We start from the raw sequence: 17,657 nt of genomic DNA, 5'->3' as shown, positions 1-17,657 counted from the left end.
AAGGGTGGAAATTAAACACTGATTAGATAGAAAATTTAAATTGATCTACAGATGTTGAAGAAGCATGTGGTCCTCATAAGACAGTACCATCTCAGAATGCAGTCTCTGGATTTTATGCCTGTGTTCACCCCATGAGGCAAAAACCTCCTTAAATGCAGAAAGCTATTACAGAATTGAGGTAGACCATTTAAGAACCATTCTCTTTGAGATGCTAGATTTCCACAGGCTAGTGATTTTGGAGGTGAAAGGAGGAGCTTTTGATCACATGGTATTCTGGTACAAAGTAGGAATGACAAAAAACAAAAAGGGAAGGAAAAACTCAACCTGAAATGGAGTTGAGAACCTGAGAAGGTTGAGAAAATTACTACTTTATATAGTAAAAATGTATTACATTTGAATTTTATGGAGCTCAAACAAATGTACAAAAGTATAAAAAACAAAAATAGCAAGGAGTGACACAAGTCACACATATATAAATTAGTTCTGTCCTAATATCCAAAAACTTGTACGCGTTTCAACATATACACGTCTTCCTCAGAGGTCAATATTAAGTAGACACAATTGTTTTAGAAAAACACAGATATACATAAAATATGTTTTTATAGCATTTTGCAATCACCAGGGTGGTAAACCAACTATATTCAAGTGGAGGTCCCTTGCATTTCCACTGGCTGTCAAATGTTAATGTCCAGATAAGGGTATTTCAAGGGTCTGTCTTCAGTAACCTTCCCTGGTTTTGAACAACACCTGCTGTTCGTTCTTGTTTGACTTCTTGTTGCTGCTTGGTTCCTGATCTTATAGGCATTGCTGTTGTGCTCTAGATCAGGGGCAGTCAGCCTGTGGTCCTCCAGATGTTCATGGACTACAATTCCCATGAGCCCCTGCCAGCAAATGCTCGCAGGGGCTCATGGGAATTGAAGTCCATGGACATCTGGAGGACCACAGGTTGACTACCCCTGCTCTTGATTTGTGAGTGGGTTGTGGACATTTGCTCTGTCTAAGCTCCTTGAGCCTGCCGGTCTGAAAATGAAATTTCTCATCTGTCTTTGTAGGTGATGACGCCAGCGGAGAAGGCAGTGGAAGTGGCTGTGGGTTACAGCAGTGTTCCCAAGAATTTGTGTTCAATGCAACAGAAGTCGTACAGGATAGCAAGAAATCAGACAAAGAGTTGGACGCTTCTGCAACCAGCATGAGCTTATCAGAATCTGCTCTGCTTGTTAGCATCTTCTCATTCCTGGCTGTACAAAGACAGTGGAGATAACCATCCTCCGATTTTTAGAATTTGTGGGGGAGAAAAGACTCATATTAAAAAAAAAAATAGGAAAAAAGGCACCCGATTTCACTTTTATACCATCTAGTGACTTGTGGAGGGGAAGGGTTGTTTGTAAGTTAACGGACAGCAGTGTACAGTTTTATTTTGTTTTTGCTATGTCGCCACTGATTTTTAATAAGTTTATCCTTCTTTCTTTCCCGCCCCCCCCTCCATCATTTGGGAATGGGAGGGAAAAACAAACAGGGATTTGGACCTGTTAGTCTGACCTGTTTACTGAGATGCCACAATAAATGTGGTTAACAGAGTGTATATACTGGCCTGTAGTTAGCAATGATTTTTGTGGTAGTTTATTTTTTAAATCAAACTCTGTCCTCTTTTCCTTTCCACCCCTAACTTTATTTTATCTTGTTTCATACAAAAGAAACTCCGGAGTTCCATTCTGGCATGTGTTGAGAGTATCTTTCTGGGGGAAAATGAAATTATCTGTACAGAAGCAAAGTTTTTTTTTAAATTTATCATATTTCATGGGGAAAGAAACTGTCTATCAAGCAACAGAAAGTGCTTTGTGCAGTAGAGTTCCCACACATATCCATTACATTAGATGCCTTCTCTTAAGAGAGAAATAGAGCTAATCTTTTGGGGGTTTCCAGCTTTTAGAACAGAATGTGAAGGCTTGGCCTTATAACTTGTTCACTGCTATAGAAAGAAGTACCTTTGCCCTTCTTACCCCATGCAAATTACTCAGCTGAATGTTTTGGGGTTGATGAATTTGATTAGCGAGAAAAAAATGAGCGCAGTTCTAGCTATTGGCTGTTCCTTGCAGTTTTTAAGGGAATATCTACTAATGGGTCTTTGACATCAGTTTATTAGTTCAGCATCCACTGTGTTTGCTCTCTCATGAATGTCCTTGCGGAAGATGCAGGGGCCAATCTGCCAGTCCTACCTGCAGGCTGGAATATTTTGTGTCAGAACTTTGACGTGGTTCTTGTTAGGACATGGGTCACCCACCTGACAGTATTAACAGGCCAGTCCTAGGCATCTTCATCTTGTTAGAGGCAACAGAATGTCAGCAATGGACTTGTGGAAGTCAGGTGAGGCCACAAAGCTTCACCTGTAGGGGGACTGGCCCAACACAGGGAATGTACACGGTATGTGGGATTCTCTTCTCTCTTTGTCTCTGCTCCCTGCAGGAGTGCTGCAGTAGTAAGTGGGCGTGGGTAAAATAATTGTACATATTTTTTATTTGTATTTTAAAGGGACTAAATTGCTTTAAAAGACTGACAAAAAGATTATTTAGGAAGTCTTTCCCTACTTTAAGCAGACACTGGCATACAATAGTGTTCCTCCAGCTTCATAATCAGCTGACCCATTAGAAAAAGAGAGAGTGATGGAGAGGTTTATCATAATCCATCCTTGTATTGTAAAGTTGGGCTGTTTTCGCCCGTATTTTTATACTGAGACATTAATTATTGAGTAGCTCAGGGTCAGAATTTTTGCTCACACACCTCATTCCTGTAGAATTTAAAGTAAAGATGAAATGGGCTTGGCTGATACTATGGTAAAACAATCCCAGCGGAATCAGATTTCTAGAAGTAGCCAGTCTTATATATATATATATATAATACACACACACAATGCAACTCAACTGGCTAGGCCTTTTGAGTTTGTTGTGTTTTCTTTTGCAGAAAGCCAGTCACAAAAGCATAAAATGGGAAGGGGGGTATAAACTAGCGCATGGGAAGGATTGTAAATAGTTGCATTACTTTTGTAAGGAGTTGGAAAACTGTGCCGATGACCAAGAAACTACCTCAGTTCTGAGGAATTTCCTTTCTAGCTGTGTTTTGAGTGCTATTACATTGACTTGGTAGAAATGAAATCCGGGCCTTCAGAGCACTGCCAAAGGGAGTTATCCCCTGCAGATCTTGTTAGATTGCTTTTAATTTAAAGCATCGAACCAAGTCCAGCTGTTTTTCTTGCAGCTCTGTTCCCTGACAAAGAGGGAGGGGGTCGAACATGGTTTCTGTGATTCCTAATGAACTGGATTTTTCCCCCGTTGTCTTTTTAAATTGTTTTAATGGCCTTATTATGAATTTCAGTTGTGAAATAACACAAGCCAACCTTAAGTGCTGGGATTTCTTGTGCTGTTATTTTTAGTAGGGTCTAACTGGATAATTTGGGGGTTGGGGAGGGGTATGGCTAACAAGCTTGACAATAAGATTAAATGGGTTGTGGGGAAAGGATTGGGAAGGGGATAGGCGCAATAAAATTTAGTAGAGTTTAGAGAGCACAATAAGTTGGAGCAATTGTCTATGGAAGAATAAACCTTTCTGGATTTTCCAGTTTAGGCCTCATTAAAACCTGGCTCACATATTTGTTTGCCTGTTGGTTATGAGGTGAAAATCATAGAATGGTGGCTTGCATGTGTGAATGGGCCATTGCTGATGGGTGTCACAGGTGTAGCTTCCATGGCAACAAAATATTTCCAGAAAGGAGGCCCCAGTGTTCAGTTGCCCTGTTGTGAAGCATATGAAGGAAGAGAGATCATGTGACTGGCAGTTTGTAATAACAGTTCATGCTTGTACAACGGTTTGAGCATCCAGACTGCTTCCTGTATATTATCATCTAGTAAATTTGTGCCTGAGGTGAGATTTGAACTAGTGACTTGGATCCTATCTAAATCTCTCAGTCAATACTTTATACCAAATCCATTCACTGCCAATAACTGCTGTTGCTAGATCAGACCAAGGTCCAGCTACATGGTTGTACTGTTTCCAACAGCACCCAATCCATGAAGGACCATCAAAGCTATCCCCTAGCTTCTGGAACTCCACAAGTACATTGCCCCTAGACAAGGAGATGTCACACCCATTACTCCCTGACAGTAATTCCAGACTTTGACATTAGCCATTAAAAGACAATTAAATAACAACACGTTTTACATTCTGTGGAAGGGCAGTGATGAAGCTGACTTAATAATAAGCAAACGTACCAATCCAAAGAAGCAAAACTAGTTTCAAAATCCATTGATAGTTCGGTTTCTCACTGGGGAACGGGAGAGTCATTGAAGCAGAAGCCTGTGAACCTCTTGCTTGGCCCTCCGTTGCAAGGATTGTTCTTGAATATGGGATGTAGGGATGTTCCCTTTTTCATATCTATTTTCATATGATACAGCTATGAGCCTGTTTACTGTCCCCATTTTCATTACTGGCATTCCTGATATGTTTGTTTTCATTTATAGCACTTTATCATGCATACGCTATTTTTACACAATTGACTGAAAAACGCTAAGCATTGTGTAAACTTAGTTGGCCAAACTTGGTGCTCACTAACCAAACTGTGAAAATAAAAACTTGGGCTCAGTTCATATAATAGAGATGCGTAGACCAAATGGGGATTTTCAAGTCCAAATGTGAAACTCAGTGAAACCCTGTTCTTGAAGAGTTTAAATTACTACTGGCCTAAGTATCCATTAAATCCTTACTCAGGGGTGGTAATATATGAATTTGGCTTTAAAGAAAATGTGAAATATGCATTTTCTGGAACAACAGTTTTTTCATGGATACAGTTGGGGGGAGGCCAAAGCTGGCCTGGCCAGTGAACTGCACTGTGATACTTGGGGAGGATAGGGTCTATCTTTTAGGCCATGGTTACCTCCCCTGGGGACATGAAGCAGCCCGGGGAGATAAGGGAGCCAGTAACCCAGGAGAAGCAAGACTTACAGGATAGGTGGCCAGGGACATAAAGGATGGGTTGGCGTTGAAAATGGGGTGAAACATTCCATTAGGAATGAGGAGCTGGTGCAGTAGAGATGCAGGAAGGCAAGGCCTTTATCTGCAAGTGCGGGTCCAGTTACTGGGCCATGCTGTTAGGGTGCTAGAGCAGCAGAGCTGAGGGTGGCTAGAAGCAAAGTCGGAAGGTGAGCTGGGAAATATGGAGTGAGCCAGAGGGAGTGAGGTTAACTTCCTGAGGGAAGGGGACAGCCAGTTGCATGTGTTTTGATCCATTGAAGACAATGAGGTTGACTTGCAACAGTTGCCTTGGGGTTATCCTTTGATCTGGAGCCTGTTCCATTTCCTCATCTCCGGGCTTCTGACCTGCAGGGATCGCGAACGACCATTCCGATCCCAGTCCTGTGTGTCATCTGGAGTATGGCCCCAGAATCTTTTGCAATCCATAGCAGAAATGGGGAGGTTCTTCAACAATCAAATTTCCATGGCTTGCTTAAGCTTCCGCTCTAGGAGGATGTCTCTCTGGAGAATCTGAAGAGAGAATCGGGCTGCGAAATCAAAAAGGAAGTTTAAAACCTCTTGTATTAAGGCATACATTTTGTGGTCATGTTTCATTTACAGCTTGTTTTGTGTGATGAATGATGTGAAACCCCAGTCCTTAGACAGACAGAAACTTGCATGGGAGCATAGTGATGTCAACAGGTCACGAGATGCCAGAGACCCAGCTGCTGACATTTGTTTAGAAGATGAGTGCAATAACCACACACAAACAGTGGAATTATGTTAGGCTAATTCAGCTCCATCTGTAGTGGCTGAGGAAGACTCTTTAAGCTGTGGTAACTCAATATTCTAATTCACCAGTTTCTCACTGATGTCTCCATTGGAGTTCCTGGTTGAAGAATGGGCACTTTCCTGACAGCAGTAGAGTGCCCCAGACAAGTGAAATGTCTTCCCACCGGTTTCTAAATATATGAATAATTTTAACCGACTGAGATATTGTTTCAAGCATTTCATGGTGTGATCCCTAGCCTGAGGAAGCTTGTGCCACAATAAATTTCTGACATCTTAAAGTGCCCCAAAGTTCCTTGCTATCTTTGCTGCTGCTAACACAATTGCCAGAACAAACTTCTTCTCTGTGAAGAAGCACAAATGCTGCAAGAAAGCGAGTCTATCCCCCTGTCTGCCTTCCATTGGTCTGTAAAGACTCAAGAGTCAGAGCCAAGTGTCCCCGGAGTTCAGTTGGAGGTTTTGGTTCATGCGGGGGGAGGGGGGGGGCTGTGTCTCATGCCTGTTCTTTGAATGCCTAGTATTCTTCCTGACATCCTCTCACATATGTTCTTCAGCTGGCTGGCCACAACAGAAAAGCCACCCAAAGCTAGGCATTTGCTTTTGAAGCTGTGCTTTTGGCAACTATTGCACCATGGCTTATGAAACAATGGGGCCTTCAGAGTGCGGGGGGGGGGGAGGGGAGAGACTTCAGGCCATCCAATTCTACAAATTGCAGGTAAGATCCTTGCTGCCTGCATGTTTCTGGCTAGGCTTTCTCCAGAATGATGCCTTTTCTCTGTCTTGGCATTGGAGACTCCATAGCTGGCCCTACTTGTTGTATTATATACCAGGCATGGGATGGGAGGCCAAAAGAGCACCCAGATGTGAGGTGTCTGTTTTAAAACGTACTACTGTGTGAGGCAGTAGTCACAATGTGCCTCAATTTCTTTGGGGTGGGGAAAGCCTGGGTTAACTGTAATATAAAGCTATACAATGAAAAATTCTGCACCTGGGAGAGCTGCATTCGGTGGCTTGTATTGACTATGTAACTTAAAGTGACGCACATTAACTGAATCTAAGCTGTTTCTCAATGGAAAGACCTCATTCTGGTTTGGCTGGTTAGAAAGGGGTGCTGAAGCTGTGGTCCACAAGAAAACTGGCCTGGTTTTGAAGAAGAAATAAAACTGCTTTCTATCATCAGACAGTTGGTCCATGAAACACAGCATTGTCTGCTATCCAATTGGCAGCAACTCTCAGGCAGAGGAGGGGCTTCAACAGCTGCTATTGGTCTAGAGAGATGGGGATGGAACTTGGGACCTTCTCCGTGGAAAGCATGGGCTGCACCACTGCTACACAGCCTCTTCGACCAGGCTGTCTGATACAGCAATCTGTTTATTTCGATATTTATCTCTCCCCGGTGGATGTTGAAAGCAGCTTGCATCATTCTTCCCTCCTCCGTTTTATCCTCCCAACCACCCTGTGCAGTGGGCTAGGTGGAGACTGGGTGGCTGAGTAGAATTCCATGGCAGAGTGGAGATTTTAACCTGGTATTCCATGATCCTGGGCTGGCATGCTAACCTGCATGCCATGCCGGCTACCAGCCTCTGCTCTACAAATTAAGCAATGGATAATCCCCAGTTTCTCAAGAGTCCCTTCTTTCGGAGACAGCTGCCTTTGCTAGGTGGAATTGCTGAGTAGAAAGGTGGCTGTGGGCCAGGTTGAAGCACATCTGGAATATTGAAAAAGGTCCCAGGTCAATCTCCATTGAAAGGGATCCTGCTTAACAGGTATTGGGGAAACACCTTTTTCTCCTTGAGACCCCAGAAAGCTGCTCGTGGTCTCAGTAAACAATGTTGAACGTTTCAGCTCCAGGATTGCTGGAAATGAACAAAGAGTTTGGGGAAAAAAATGTCCTAATGGCATCACTGGGAGATTTTGAGGGTGTTGGCCAGTTCTGCGAAACACCCCCCTTGACCAAACCATGTGCTGCATCTGCTTTGTGGCTTCTTCATCAGAGGACGCTTAGGAAAGGGCCGTGTGGAACAAGTACTGTACAGCACGTTCTACTGAAGAAAAGAAGTACCCAGATAATTATGCATGGGCTTTCAGTGGAGAAAACTGTTCCCAATTTCCAGTGTGATGGAAAAGGGGCCAATCCGTTGCCATGAGTGACCCGGCTCACAGCAATGGCATGGCTGCTGTTCTCTTTGTATGCGTGGGTGAAGGGAGGCTAGATCAGCCCTTTTGCCTTCCTCTGGTTTGAGTTTTAAAAACCCAAACCCAAACAGTGTGTGTAATTTTCTCAGAGGTATGTCAGTGTGGATCAACCCTCAGGCCCTAGGTCTGACTAACTGCCAGGTTACAAGGGTTGTGGAGCTGAGAACCAAGTTTTTGTGGGTGGACGTGGAACTGTTCCATTCGTTCACTGGAGTATTTTCATAACTGCCCTCTATTCGGAAAATGGAGGCTGGCTAGGTCAGCATAAGTATGTTAGTCTCAGTATATGTTTGTGTGTTTGTAACACAGTAAACCAAAGCAAGGAAGATTCTATCCAAATTCTATTGTAGGCGGCCGAAGCTTTTGTGACTAACAAAGCCAGTGTTGTGTGGTTGTTAAGACACTGAACAAGGACAGGGAAAGTGCAAGTTCAGATCTCTGTTTATCTTGTGCTAGCCACATGGATATCCTTAAATATTAAATCTGGGATTCTCAAAAAGCTAATTGATCACATGCAGATCCTTGAGTACATATTGAATAATAACACAATGCACTTTACCTGCAGCAAATAGTTTCTGCAGTTCTAGTACAATCTCCATTAAATCAGTGAAATTTGTGGTGTTTGTATGCTTAAAGCCACCACTTTAATCTTCAGTCTTGCAAATAAGGTTATCGGCAGCTCTTTTCTCAAGAGAAACTTTTATTTAATGTACCCCCAACAGTCTTGCAATATACTAACCTGGAAGTCAGTCCCAGTAAACTCAAGATCAGGTTGCTAGTTTGGCATCTGTAGCTTGCCAGATGTGGCTTTGCTTCATTTGGCTTCCAAACCAGCCAGAAATGTATGTAATGTGTCTGGGTGTGTTCTAAGAAGCCATCAGTTTAAGGCGGTCCTGCTTCCTTTTACTGTTGAGGACACAGTCTCTGCCCATCCCAGTTGCTTTCTAACTACGCCAGATGTCCACCCCACTTTCATCCAGGCTCAGTGACTCATCCAAAGGAAATACTATTAATTTTAGAAGAATGTAGTAAATTCTTAGAAGGTTTGGGGGACAAGCTCCAGCCAGGGTTGAATCAGTGATTCCATTGGTGTGAATTAATATATCCAAAAACTGAGCATGAAACTTGAAATAATATTTGGTTTGCCTGAAATGTTCTGAGCCACTGGGCTGTTTGTTGCAGAAGCTGTTTCCAGGGTGTCAATCCAATTTGCCAAATGCTGAGATGTTTCAAATGTCTTTTTTTTTTTTTTTTGCCAGCTTGGGTGTAGCAGGGAGAAATGTGCATACAACACAAACTGAGATAATGCATAGCTGTACTTTGCTACATGCAGGCCTTATGGAAGTCCATGCTTCTTTTGTCTGTATCTGTTGGCCTTTGTCCCTTGGTTGGAGTTCTCTGACCATGCTCAGGAGATCTTACCTGGATTTCTCTTCTTCAATTTTTTGTGGGAGGTGCCATTTCACAGTTGCTCAGTAACCTGTGGGTGGGTCCAACCAGTTTTTCTACTGGTGAAGGGCCCCTTTGGCTATCCAAAGAGACAACTCTGGGGCTCATGGGACCAGCATGGACATATGAGATAGGTGCTGTACTAAGGAGGGGGTCTGGGTGAAGTTAAGTATAAAAACTGGCTGGACAGAGCATCATTGGTGATGGGAAAAGCTGGCAGAAGGTTTTAAATACATATTGGGAAAGGATGGGAGGCTGTAGCTAGATGGTAGAGCACAGATTTTTATGTGCTGAAGGTTGCAGTATCTTTTACCTGGGACTCTGGGGAGTGGCACCCAGTAAGAATGGGCAACAGATGAATGGTTTGACTCTATGGCAGCTTCATATGTTCATAGTTACTATGAGGGGTTAGGAGAAAGGGCTGGCGGCAGGGATACTATGGCCCACAATTAAGATATGTCCCCATTTCTGGGCTGTCGCCTTGACCTCAATGTGCCTTGTTTTCCTGTTTCTGTTTTTCTGATTTCTGTGGAATTTAGTAGCCTGAAAACAGAGTGGCAGAATGGAATCTTGGCCCTGATGGGCTACACATTTGGGGATTCTTCTAGCAATGTTTTTGTATGAATAGTTGTCCTTGGGAAAAGTCAGGGTGTGGAATTCCTGGTACAGACTAAGTAAACATTATGTCACAGGCTGTTTAGATTGAATTAAGTCTGACTCCATTTAGATGGATTATACACATTTTTATAAGGCACAGATTCCGTGGGTGACTCTCCTCTTCCTTTCTGCAGCAATGAAACTGAAAACATGGTCAAATCAGGCAGTTTCCACTAGAGGTCTGATAAATGTGGTCAAGTCTGCCAAAAATTATTTAAAATTATTAATTCTGCAAGAATCTTTTTAAAAGAAAGAATGGCAACTGAAATAATTCACAGGTTAGCATAAGACCAGTGCCTTATAATAACCGCAGAGGAGCAGGTATTATGTAGGGTCAATCAGAAGTATACTGGTTTTCCCCTCTCTTTTCCAGGGAGCTGACTATGACTGTTTATGCACTGGGACCTTCACTGCCCCAACTCCTGTGCAGGAGCACAAATCAGGGGTGGATGAGGTGCACTGGGCCAAATGCTCCCCTGTGTGGGTGCAGGAAGAGGTGGGGCAACCTGCCACGACTAAAACTCCAGTCTGCAGCCTGGCATGAAACTTCCAGTGCGTAATGGTCTATATGGGGTAAAAGGACACACAAAGGCCAGTTAACACCTAGCCCAATGATGGCTCATGGGTGTGAAAGAGGCCATGGCAGATCAGTAGCCACTGCCAGAACCAAAGCATGCCAAAATGGCAAGTCCGACTGGATGAAGCTGAGTCCACATGTTTGTATACAAAATGTTGTGACAGATCCACACAGAGACCCTTTATGCACTGGAGGTTTCATGCTGGGCGGCAAGCTGGAGTTTTAGTCGTGGCAGGCTGCCCCACCTCTTCCTGCACCCACACAGGGAAGCAGGGAAGTATTTGGCCTGGTGCACCTCATCCACTCCAGATTTGTGCTCCTGCATGGGAACTGGGGCACTGAAGTTCCCAGTGCATAAACGGTCAGAGAGAAGCCCAAAGGAAGCTTCATAGGGCCTAGGAATCCCTAGTGGGAGGGGGCCACTCCTGATGGAGCAGAGGGGAGTAGCCTAGGAGGGTTCTAAAGGAGGGAGCTCTAATGGGGTGTCTGTCAATGTGAAGCAGCTAGAGAGGCTGGCACTGAGGGAGAGAGTGAGGCTTGTGTCTGTCTGAGGTGGAAGTTTGAAGATCTTTATCCAAACAGTGAGAACATCTCAAATGTCAAAGGATTCCAGCCCAAGGAATGGATGTGAATGTCTGAACTATTTCTTGCTTGCACCGTTTCAATGCAAAATAGGGTTGCCAGCGCTGGGTTGGGAAATACCTGGAGACTTCTGGGGTGGAGCTGGGAGAGGGTAGGATTTGGGGCAGGGAGGGCTGTCAGTGGAGTAAAATACTATGCAGTTCATCCTCTAAATCAGCCATTTTATCCATAGAAACTAATATCTTTAATCCAGAGATGAGCTGTAATTCCAGGGGATTCCTCGGCCCCACCTGGGAACTGGCATCCCTAATACAAAACCAGGTTGACATGGCCTTTGTAAAACAAGGAATATTAGCCATTGGACTATTTATATGTGATGTGCTGTCATGTGACTATCTTTTCCTGTTTAATGCAGTTAACAGTTGCCAGCTCAGCTCCTGGAGATTTAAGCGTGAGGAGCAGAGTGCTCAGCAAAAATGCATTGCTACTGAGTTTGCCCTCTGAAGCTGTCATTTTCTCCCAGGAAACTGAGTTCTGGAGATCATTTGTGATTCCCGGAGAACTCTAGGCTCCACCAGGAAGCTGGTAACCCTGAATGCAGTGACCATCCAGTTAAAGTCCTAAACATTTCTTCAGGGACTGTGAAGCTCTGGAATGAAAGAAGGCACAAGCACACCTCCCTGAGAACACATGTGAGTCACAGAATATGCAATGTTGCAAGGCCATGCTGCCAGAGTTGTTTTGGGAGATTTGCAGTGGTCTGAAAGTTAATTTAAGGTATGGAAATACCTGTCTGCAAGGTGCTACCATCCACAAACAGGCACTTGCCAGGTAAACCGTAGCTTTGCAAAAGTATGTGATGCATCCTTTACAGAAAACGTTCCCAGTTTCCTCAGTAACCCCTTGCTTCCACTAGGTGGCATTGCCTTGTCAAATGAATCCAGGAGAGTCTTTAAAAGTACCAGCCAAAAGACATGAACTAGTTCTGAAGTGGGTGGAAAGCTATCCATGACCCATCTACAGCTGTCCCACTTGAGGCTGCCTCTGAAACTGAAAGGCTTTTCAAAACTAGTTTGGGATGCTCTAAAGAGCCAGCTAGAATAAGTGGTTAGGACTGCGGACTTCTAATCTAGCAAGCTGTGTTTGATTCTGCACTCCCCCACATGCAGCCAGCTGGGTGAATTTGGCCTCGCCAGGGCACTGATAAAACTGTTCTGACCTAACAGTGATATCAGGGCTCTCTCAGCCTCACCTACCTCACAGGATGTCTGTTGTGGGGAGAAGAAAGGGAAGGCGAATGTAAGGTAGAGAAAAGCGGCATATAAGAACCAACTTCTTCTTCTTCTTCTTCTTCTTCTTCTTCTTCTTCTTCTTCTTCTTCTTCTTCAGGAATCAGTTCAAAGGGAGGGGAGAGGAATCCCACGGGAATAATGCAAACCCCATTTTCATCTCTTGGGATCTTCACAAGGATCTTTTTTCAAGATGGGCATGTGAGCAGCTGCACCACCCAGTTTCTCTATGTTCTGTTGCAAGGAGCTGCAGAACCCAAGTCTTGTCAATTTGTTTCCCGACAGCATGTGTCTGTGTCACTCGGGGTTTCTTTGCATGCAAAATAAATCACTAAGAGTGAGCTATCCTAATGTAGTTTTGAAACATTCTCATCTGGGACAATATCCAGGGCTGGCGTTAGGAGTCAGGACCTGTGCCTTTTGCTGCCCACCAAGGCTCCTGGCTTATGTTGCTTGCTTGCCTACCCTCTGAACAAAACTGAAGGAGGAAAGGGACCAGGCCTGATAGGGAGGGGGCAAAGACTATGAAGAGCAGGAAGGGAAGGAGTCCACAGAAGACACTGTGCCACAGGATACTCCCCACCACTACCCCCAAAAATGGGACTGGCACTACCAGTCTTCTCCCTTTGCCATGCATCACTGGACCACAGAATCAACTGGATTTTACTTTCATCCAAAAGCACAAGATGCATAGAATTTTCAGACTTCAAAATTAGCTGTTTGACTTCTCATGTTAAAATGAAAGTCGTTATCCAAATAAAAAAATATTTTTATTAAATATTTTCATTAATAAAACATAGGATGAAAGTCCTAGAGTAAAGGAAAAAAGGGTAAAATAAAAAATGGGGAGACATGAAAAGTAAAGCAAAATACAAAATAATGTTGACAGCACAGTTTATATTCTCTTATTAAACTTATTAAACTTAGTTTTCAAAGCCTTCAGTTAGTAAGTCGCAAAATTCCAATAGGGGCTTCCAATCTTTTATGAAAAGAGCTGCTGAGTTTTCTTTCAGTAAGATAGTCAATTTTGCCATCTCAACAAATTATCTTAATTTAAATATCCAGTCATCTATCGTTGGTATTTGCGGGTCTTTCTATTTCTTAGCGAAAATAATAAACAGGGTTCTATATTGCTTGTCTACTTCTTCATCTATTAATCCTTGTAGGAATACGTCTGGTTTAAACTGAAAGTTACCTTTAAAATAGCCTGTATTCCATCATGTATCTGAACCCAAAATATTTTAGCCTTGACACAAGTCCACCAAAGTTGGGAAAAGGTACCTGGAATTTCTTTACCCTTCCAGCAAGTATTTGCCATTCCCTTATATATTTTACTTAAAGTCGCTGGTGTTAAATACCATTTGTACATCATCTTGTAAAAGTTTTCTTTCAGAGCCATATTAAGCGTAAATTTAATCCCATTTTTCCACATATTTTCCAATTTCTCTAAATTATAACACAAATTCCAGTGCCATTTGACCATACATTCTTTGCCCTGTTCATTTTCCATGTCTACCTTCAAAAGTAAGTTGTACATTTTTTATGATACTTTCATCGTTGGTAAAAAAAAAGGTAAAAGTATCCCCTGTGCAAGCACTGGGTCATGTCTGACCCTTGGGGTGACGCCCTCTAGCGTTTTCATGGCAGACTCAATGCGGGCTGGTTTGCCAGTGCCTTCCCCAGTCATTACCGTTTACCCCCCAGCAGCAAGCTGGGTACTCATTTTATCGACCTCGGAAGGATGGAAGGCTGAGTCAACCTTGAGCCGGCTGCTGGGATCGAACTCCCAGCCTCATGGGCAGAGCTTTCATACTGCATGTCTGCTGCCTTACCACCCTGCGCAACAAGAGGCTCTTTTCATCGTTAGTACATAGTTCTATTTGAAAAATATTTTTGTTGCCATCAAAACCGAAACCTTTTTTGTCCTGCTTAAATCTTTCCATTAATTGAGCATAAAAGAACAGTTAAATCCTTCTTCATAAAATTTTTCCTTGATTTCATTTACCACTCTCCTACCAGATAGCCACTTCTCTCTAAAAGGTATTTCTCTTCTATAAAAAGCTTCATGTGGGATTTTCATATACTATCTTTTATCTGGTGGGATACCTCTATATTCAACATTTTAAATTTCAAATTTCATATCTGATACATTTTGCAATTACATCATTAGTTTCTTCTTTACTACATATTCAGTATTACATATTTTGCTATTTCTACATACTATAATTTTTAATATCTCACAGTTCAAAGGAATGTCTATATTGTATCTCTCATAATAAGAAACTAAGGTCAATTCTGCCCAGGGAAGACTTACCGTGCATCTGGAGGCAGAGAAAAATCCTGACTCCAGGGGCCGGCCAGCTGCTGGTTTGAACCAGGCCCCCAGAAGCTGCCGGGCAAGAGAATGTGGATATCTTCGGAGTTCTGATAGGCAGCCAGGGTGCCAACAAGGCCTCTGCTGATGCATGCCAGTGTGTCAGCAGAAAATCTGAGTTCTGCGGAAGTAACTGTGATGGGACCTCCCAATTTGCCACCACCTGGCACCCTGGTGTGGCTGCAGTGCTTCAGGCTACATGGGGAAACTTCATCAAGGTGGTACCATGTGTGGAGGTAAGAACATCCAGACCAATTCCTCCTGGCTAAAATGCCAGGAGACAGCCTGACACAATGCCCTCTGTGCGGAATCAGCCTAAAAGATGTTTTTGTTAAAAATCCACTTCCGTAAACATTTATATTCAAAACTTGTTCTCATTCTGCTTCTGCGTTGCAATACATTTATTTACAATTTGGACTGTTTCTCATTCTAAATTTGTCTCCTGCTTACATTGTATTACACTCCATCTTTCATCAAATTTTGTAATTGCTCTTTTTCTGAAATCTTCTTTAGCCTTGAAACCGATTGATAATATGGCAACCACCGAATGTTGATTCTTTCATCTCTAATATCTTGAGGGGACTTGGTTTTCCCCTGAACATTTACCATATTGCTGCACATTAAAGAACAACTTATTTCTTGCATGTGTGTTTTTATGATAAACTTATATTGGGGACATTTGGAAGGCTCAATAAATTCCAGTGTGTAAACCATATTCTCAAAATTTCATCTCTAATTATATGACTCCTCTCTTGTCTTATGATCATTTTGATTTCTTAATCCATAAATAATTGTGTAGGCCTTCATCAAGGTCTGCTTATTCAGATTTTACCATTCTTTGTCTTGGGTTTTTAATTCACAATCCAAACCAGACCTGCTGCTTGGAAATATAATTTTATATTTGGAACTGCTAACCCTCCTGTCTTTTTCTTATCTTGTAATATTTTAAAGCTTATTCTTGGTTTCTTGCCATTCCAAATAAATTTGTTTATCTGTCTTTGCCACTCTATTAATATTCTTCTATATGTCTAGGCAGCATTTGGAGTAATTTTTTTTAACTTTTGCCAGTACATTCATTTTGATTGCAAATTATTCCCAGCCATGAGATTTTTAATTGTTTCCATCTGGATAAAATCTGCCTGTATCAATTTCCAAGTCTTCTGATAATTACTTTTAAAAAGAGACAGTTTTGCCCAGTCACATATATTCCCAGGTATTTAATGGGATTGGTGGTCAAAGGCCTGCCCTGTTAAAAGCTCCAAGTTTCAAATTTCAGTTTTAAATTCAGTTTTTGAATGCCAGCATCAAACAAGCACACCTGAATACTCCTATTCACACAGACACTAACAACCACCCATTTAATTTCATCTCTAGTTAAATGTTGTAGGAAAATTGCTTTGGAATGAAAAGTTCTCTGATCTGAGCCTCTACCTGCTCTGTAAAGCTATGAAATGCCAAGATATTCCTTTCTTCTTCGTTAACAAGGTGAATTTAGAGTGTGTTGCATGCATTCACAACCTACTATAAATGCAATAAATGTTTAAATGATTGCACGAGCTGTGCGTGAAATAAGGGAACATCGCCGAGTTGTAGAGGCCCATAAAGAGACGATGAGTGAAATTTATAGCACTTTGTCAAAATGTTATGATTGCAGCAGGTGTTCCAAGTGGTGTTTATGGAACAGATAAATATGATGAGAAATATTTTTTTCCCATTCTAGTCTTTAAGACTCTTGTCGTAGAGCTGTATCCTGTCTCACCACATTTCGAATAAGCTTACTGTTGCTGTGCTGGTGTCTTTTGTAATAATTTTAAAACGCTATTTTAAAACCAAACATTTTAAAGCAGTGGTTCTCAACCTTCCGAATGCAGCGACCCTTTAATACAGTTCCTCATGTTGTGTCGACCCCCAACCATAAAATTATGCAAGGGTTCTTTCACAGAAATTAAACCGAAACTGACCAACGGCGTGAAGATCCATTGTTCAGGATTGTAGATAAATTGTTTTTTTTTCTCTGAGTTTCTCAGTTCAGTTCTGCTTCTTGTCCCGCCAAGCTGTGTCGACACCTGGAGCACCTGGCGGAAGATTGCGCTGTGCTGGAGGCACTGCTGAAGTGGCTGGTGGCTGAACACGGGCGCCTGCAGGAGGAGCAGCAGCAGTGGTAGTCCCCCCCCCAGCTAAGCTGCTCACCCTGCCACAAGCCCCGTGAAAGGGTCGTTCGACCCCCAAAGGGGTCCCGACCCCCAGGCTGAAAAACACTGTTTTAAAGGTACCTACAGTTCCTTACCAGATCAGGCCATAGTCCAAGGGTGGCTAAACTGTGACTCTCCAGGTGTCCATGGTATACAATTACCATGAGCCTGAGAACCCCCTTCAAACAATCCCCTTTTTCTCCACCTCCTGGGATCTGTGGGCGGTGCTGGCTTGAGCCTCCTTTACCTCTTGCCCCCTCCCATCCATGGGGGTGAAACAGTAAAAAAAAAAAAAAAGGAGCAATGATGCCCCCTTTTCTGCAAACCCTCCCCGGGGAAATGTGTAGGAGCTTGGCTGCTGGGGTGTTGGCAAACCACACCCCTCTTCAGCTAAAGCTTCTGCATCTAACCCCAGTCTGAGACGACCCCTTTTGACCTATTTCCTTATATGGCTTGGAATGTAACCTAAACCAATCCTGAAAGCACACGATGCCTTCAGGAAGCTCCTTTGTCTAACTTGGTGGGGGGAAGTAATAAATACCGCAGCGCCT

At 42.9% G+C, this 17,657-nt stretch overlaps 1 protein-coding gene across 2 annotated transcripts in view; it reads left to right on the top strand.

Moving 5' to 3' along the window:
- Positions 1-1,582, top strand: part of GPC4 (glypican 4) — a 78,500-nt gene extending 76,918 nt beyond the window's left edge. For both annotated transcript variants that reach the window (XM_077309415.1, XM_077309416.1), the window contains exon 9: positions 1,053-1,582. In XM_077309415.1, coding sequence (XP_077165530.1) covers positions 1,053-1,261 — 209 coding nt within the window. In that variant the 3' untranslated portion in view covers positions 1,262-1,582. The remainder of the gene's footprint in view (positions 1-1,052) is intronic.
- Positions 1,583-17,657: the final 16,075 nt, after the last annotated feature.

This window comes from Paroedura picta, chromosome 13 (genome assembly GCF_049243985.1).
Source record: "Paroedura picta isolate Pp20150507F chromosome 13, Ppicta_v3.0, whole genome shotgun sequence".
Taxonomy (NCBI): Eukaryota; Metazoa; Chordata; class Lepidosauria; order Squamata; family Gekkonidae; genus Paroedura; species Paroedura picta.
This window is presented reverse-complemented; position numbering and strand designations above follow the sequence as displayed.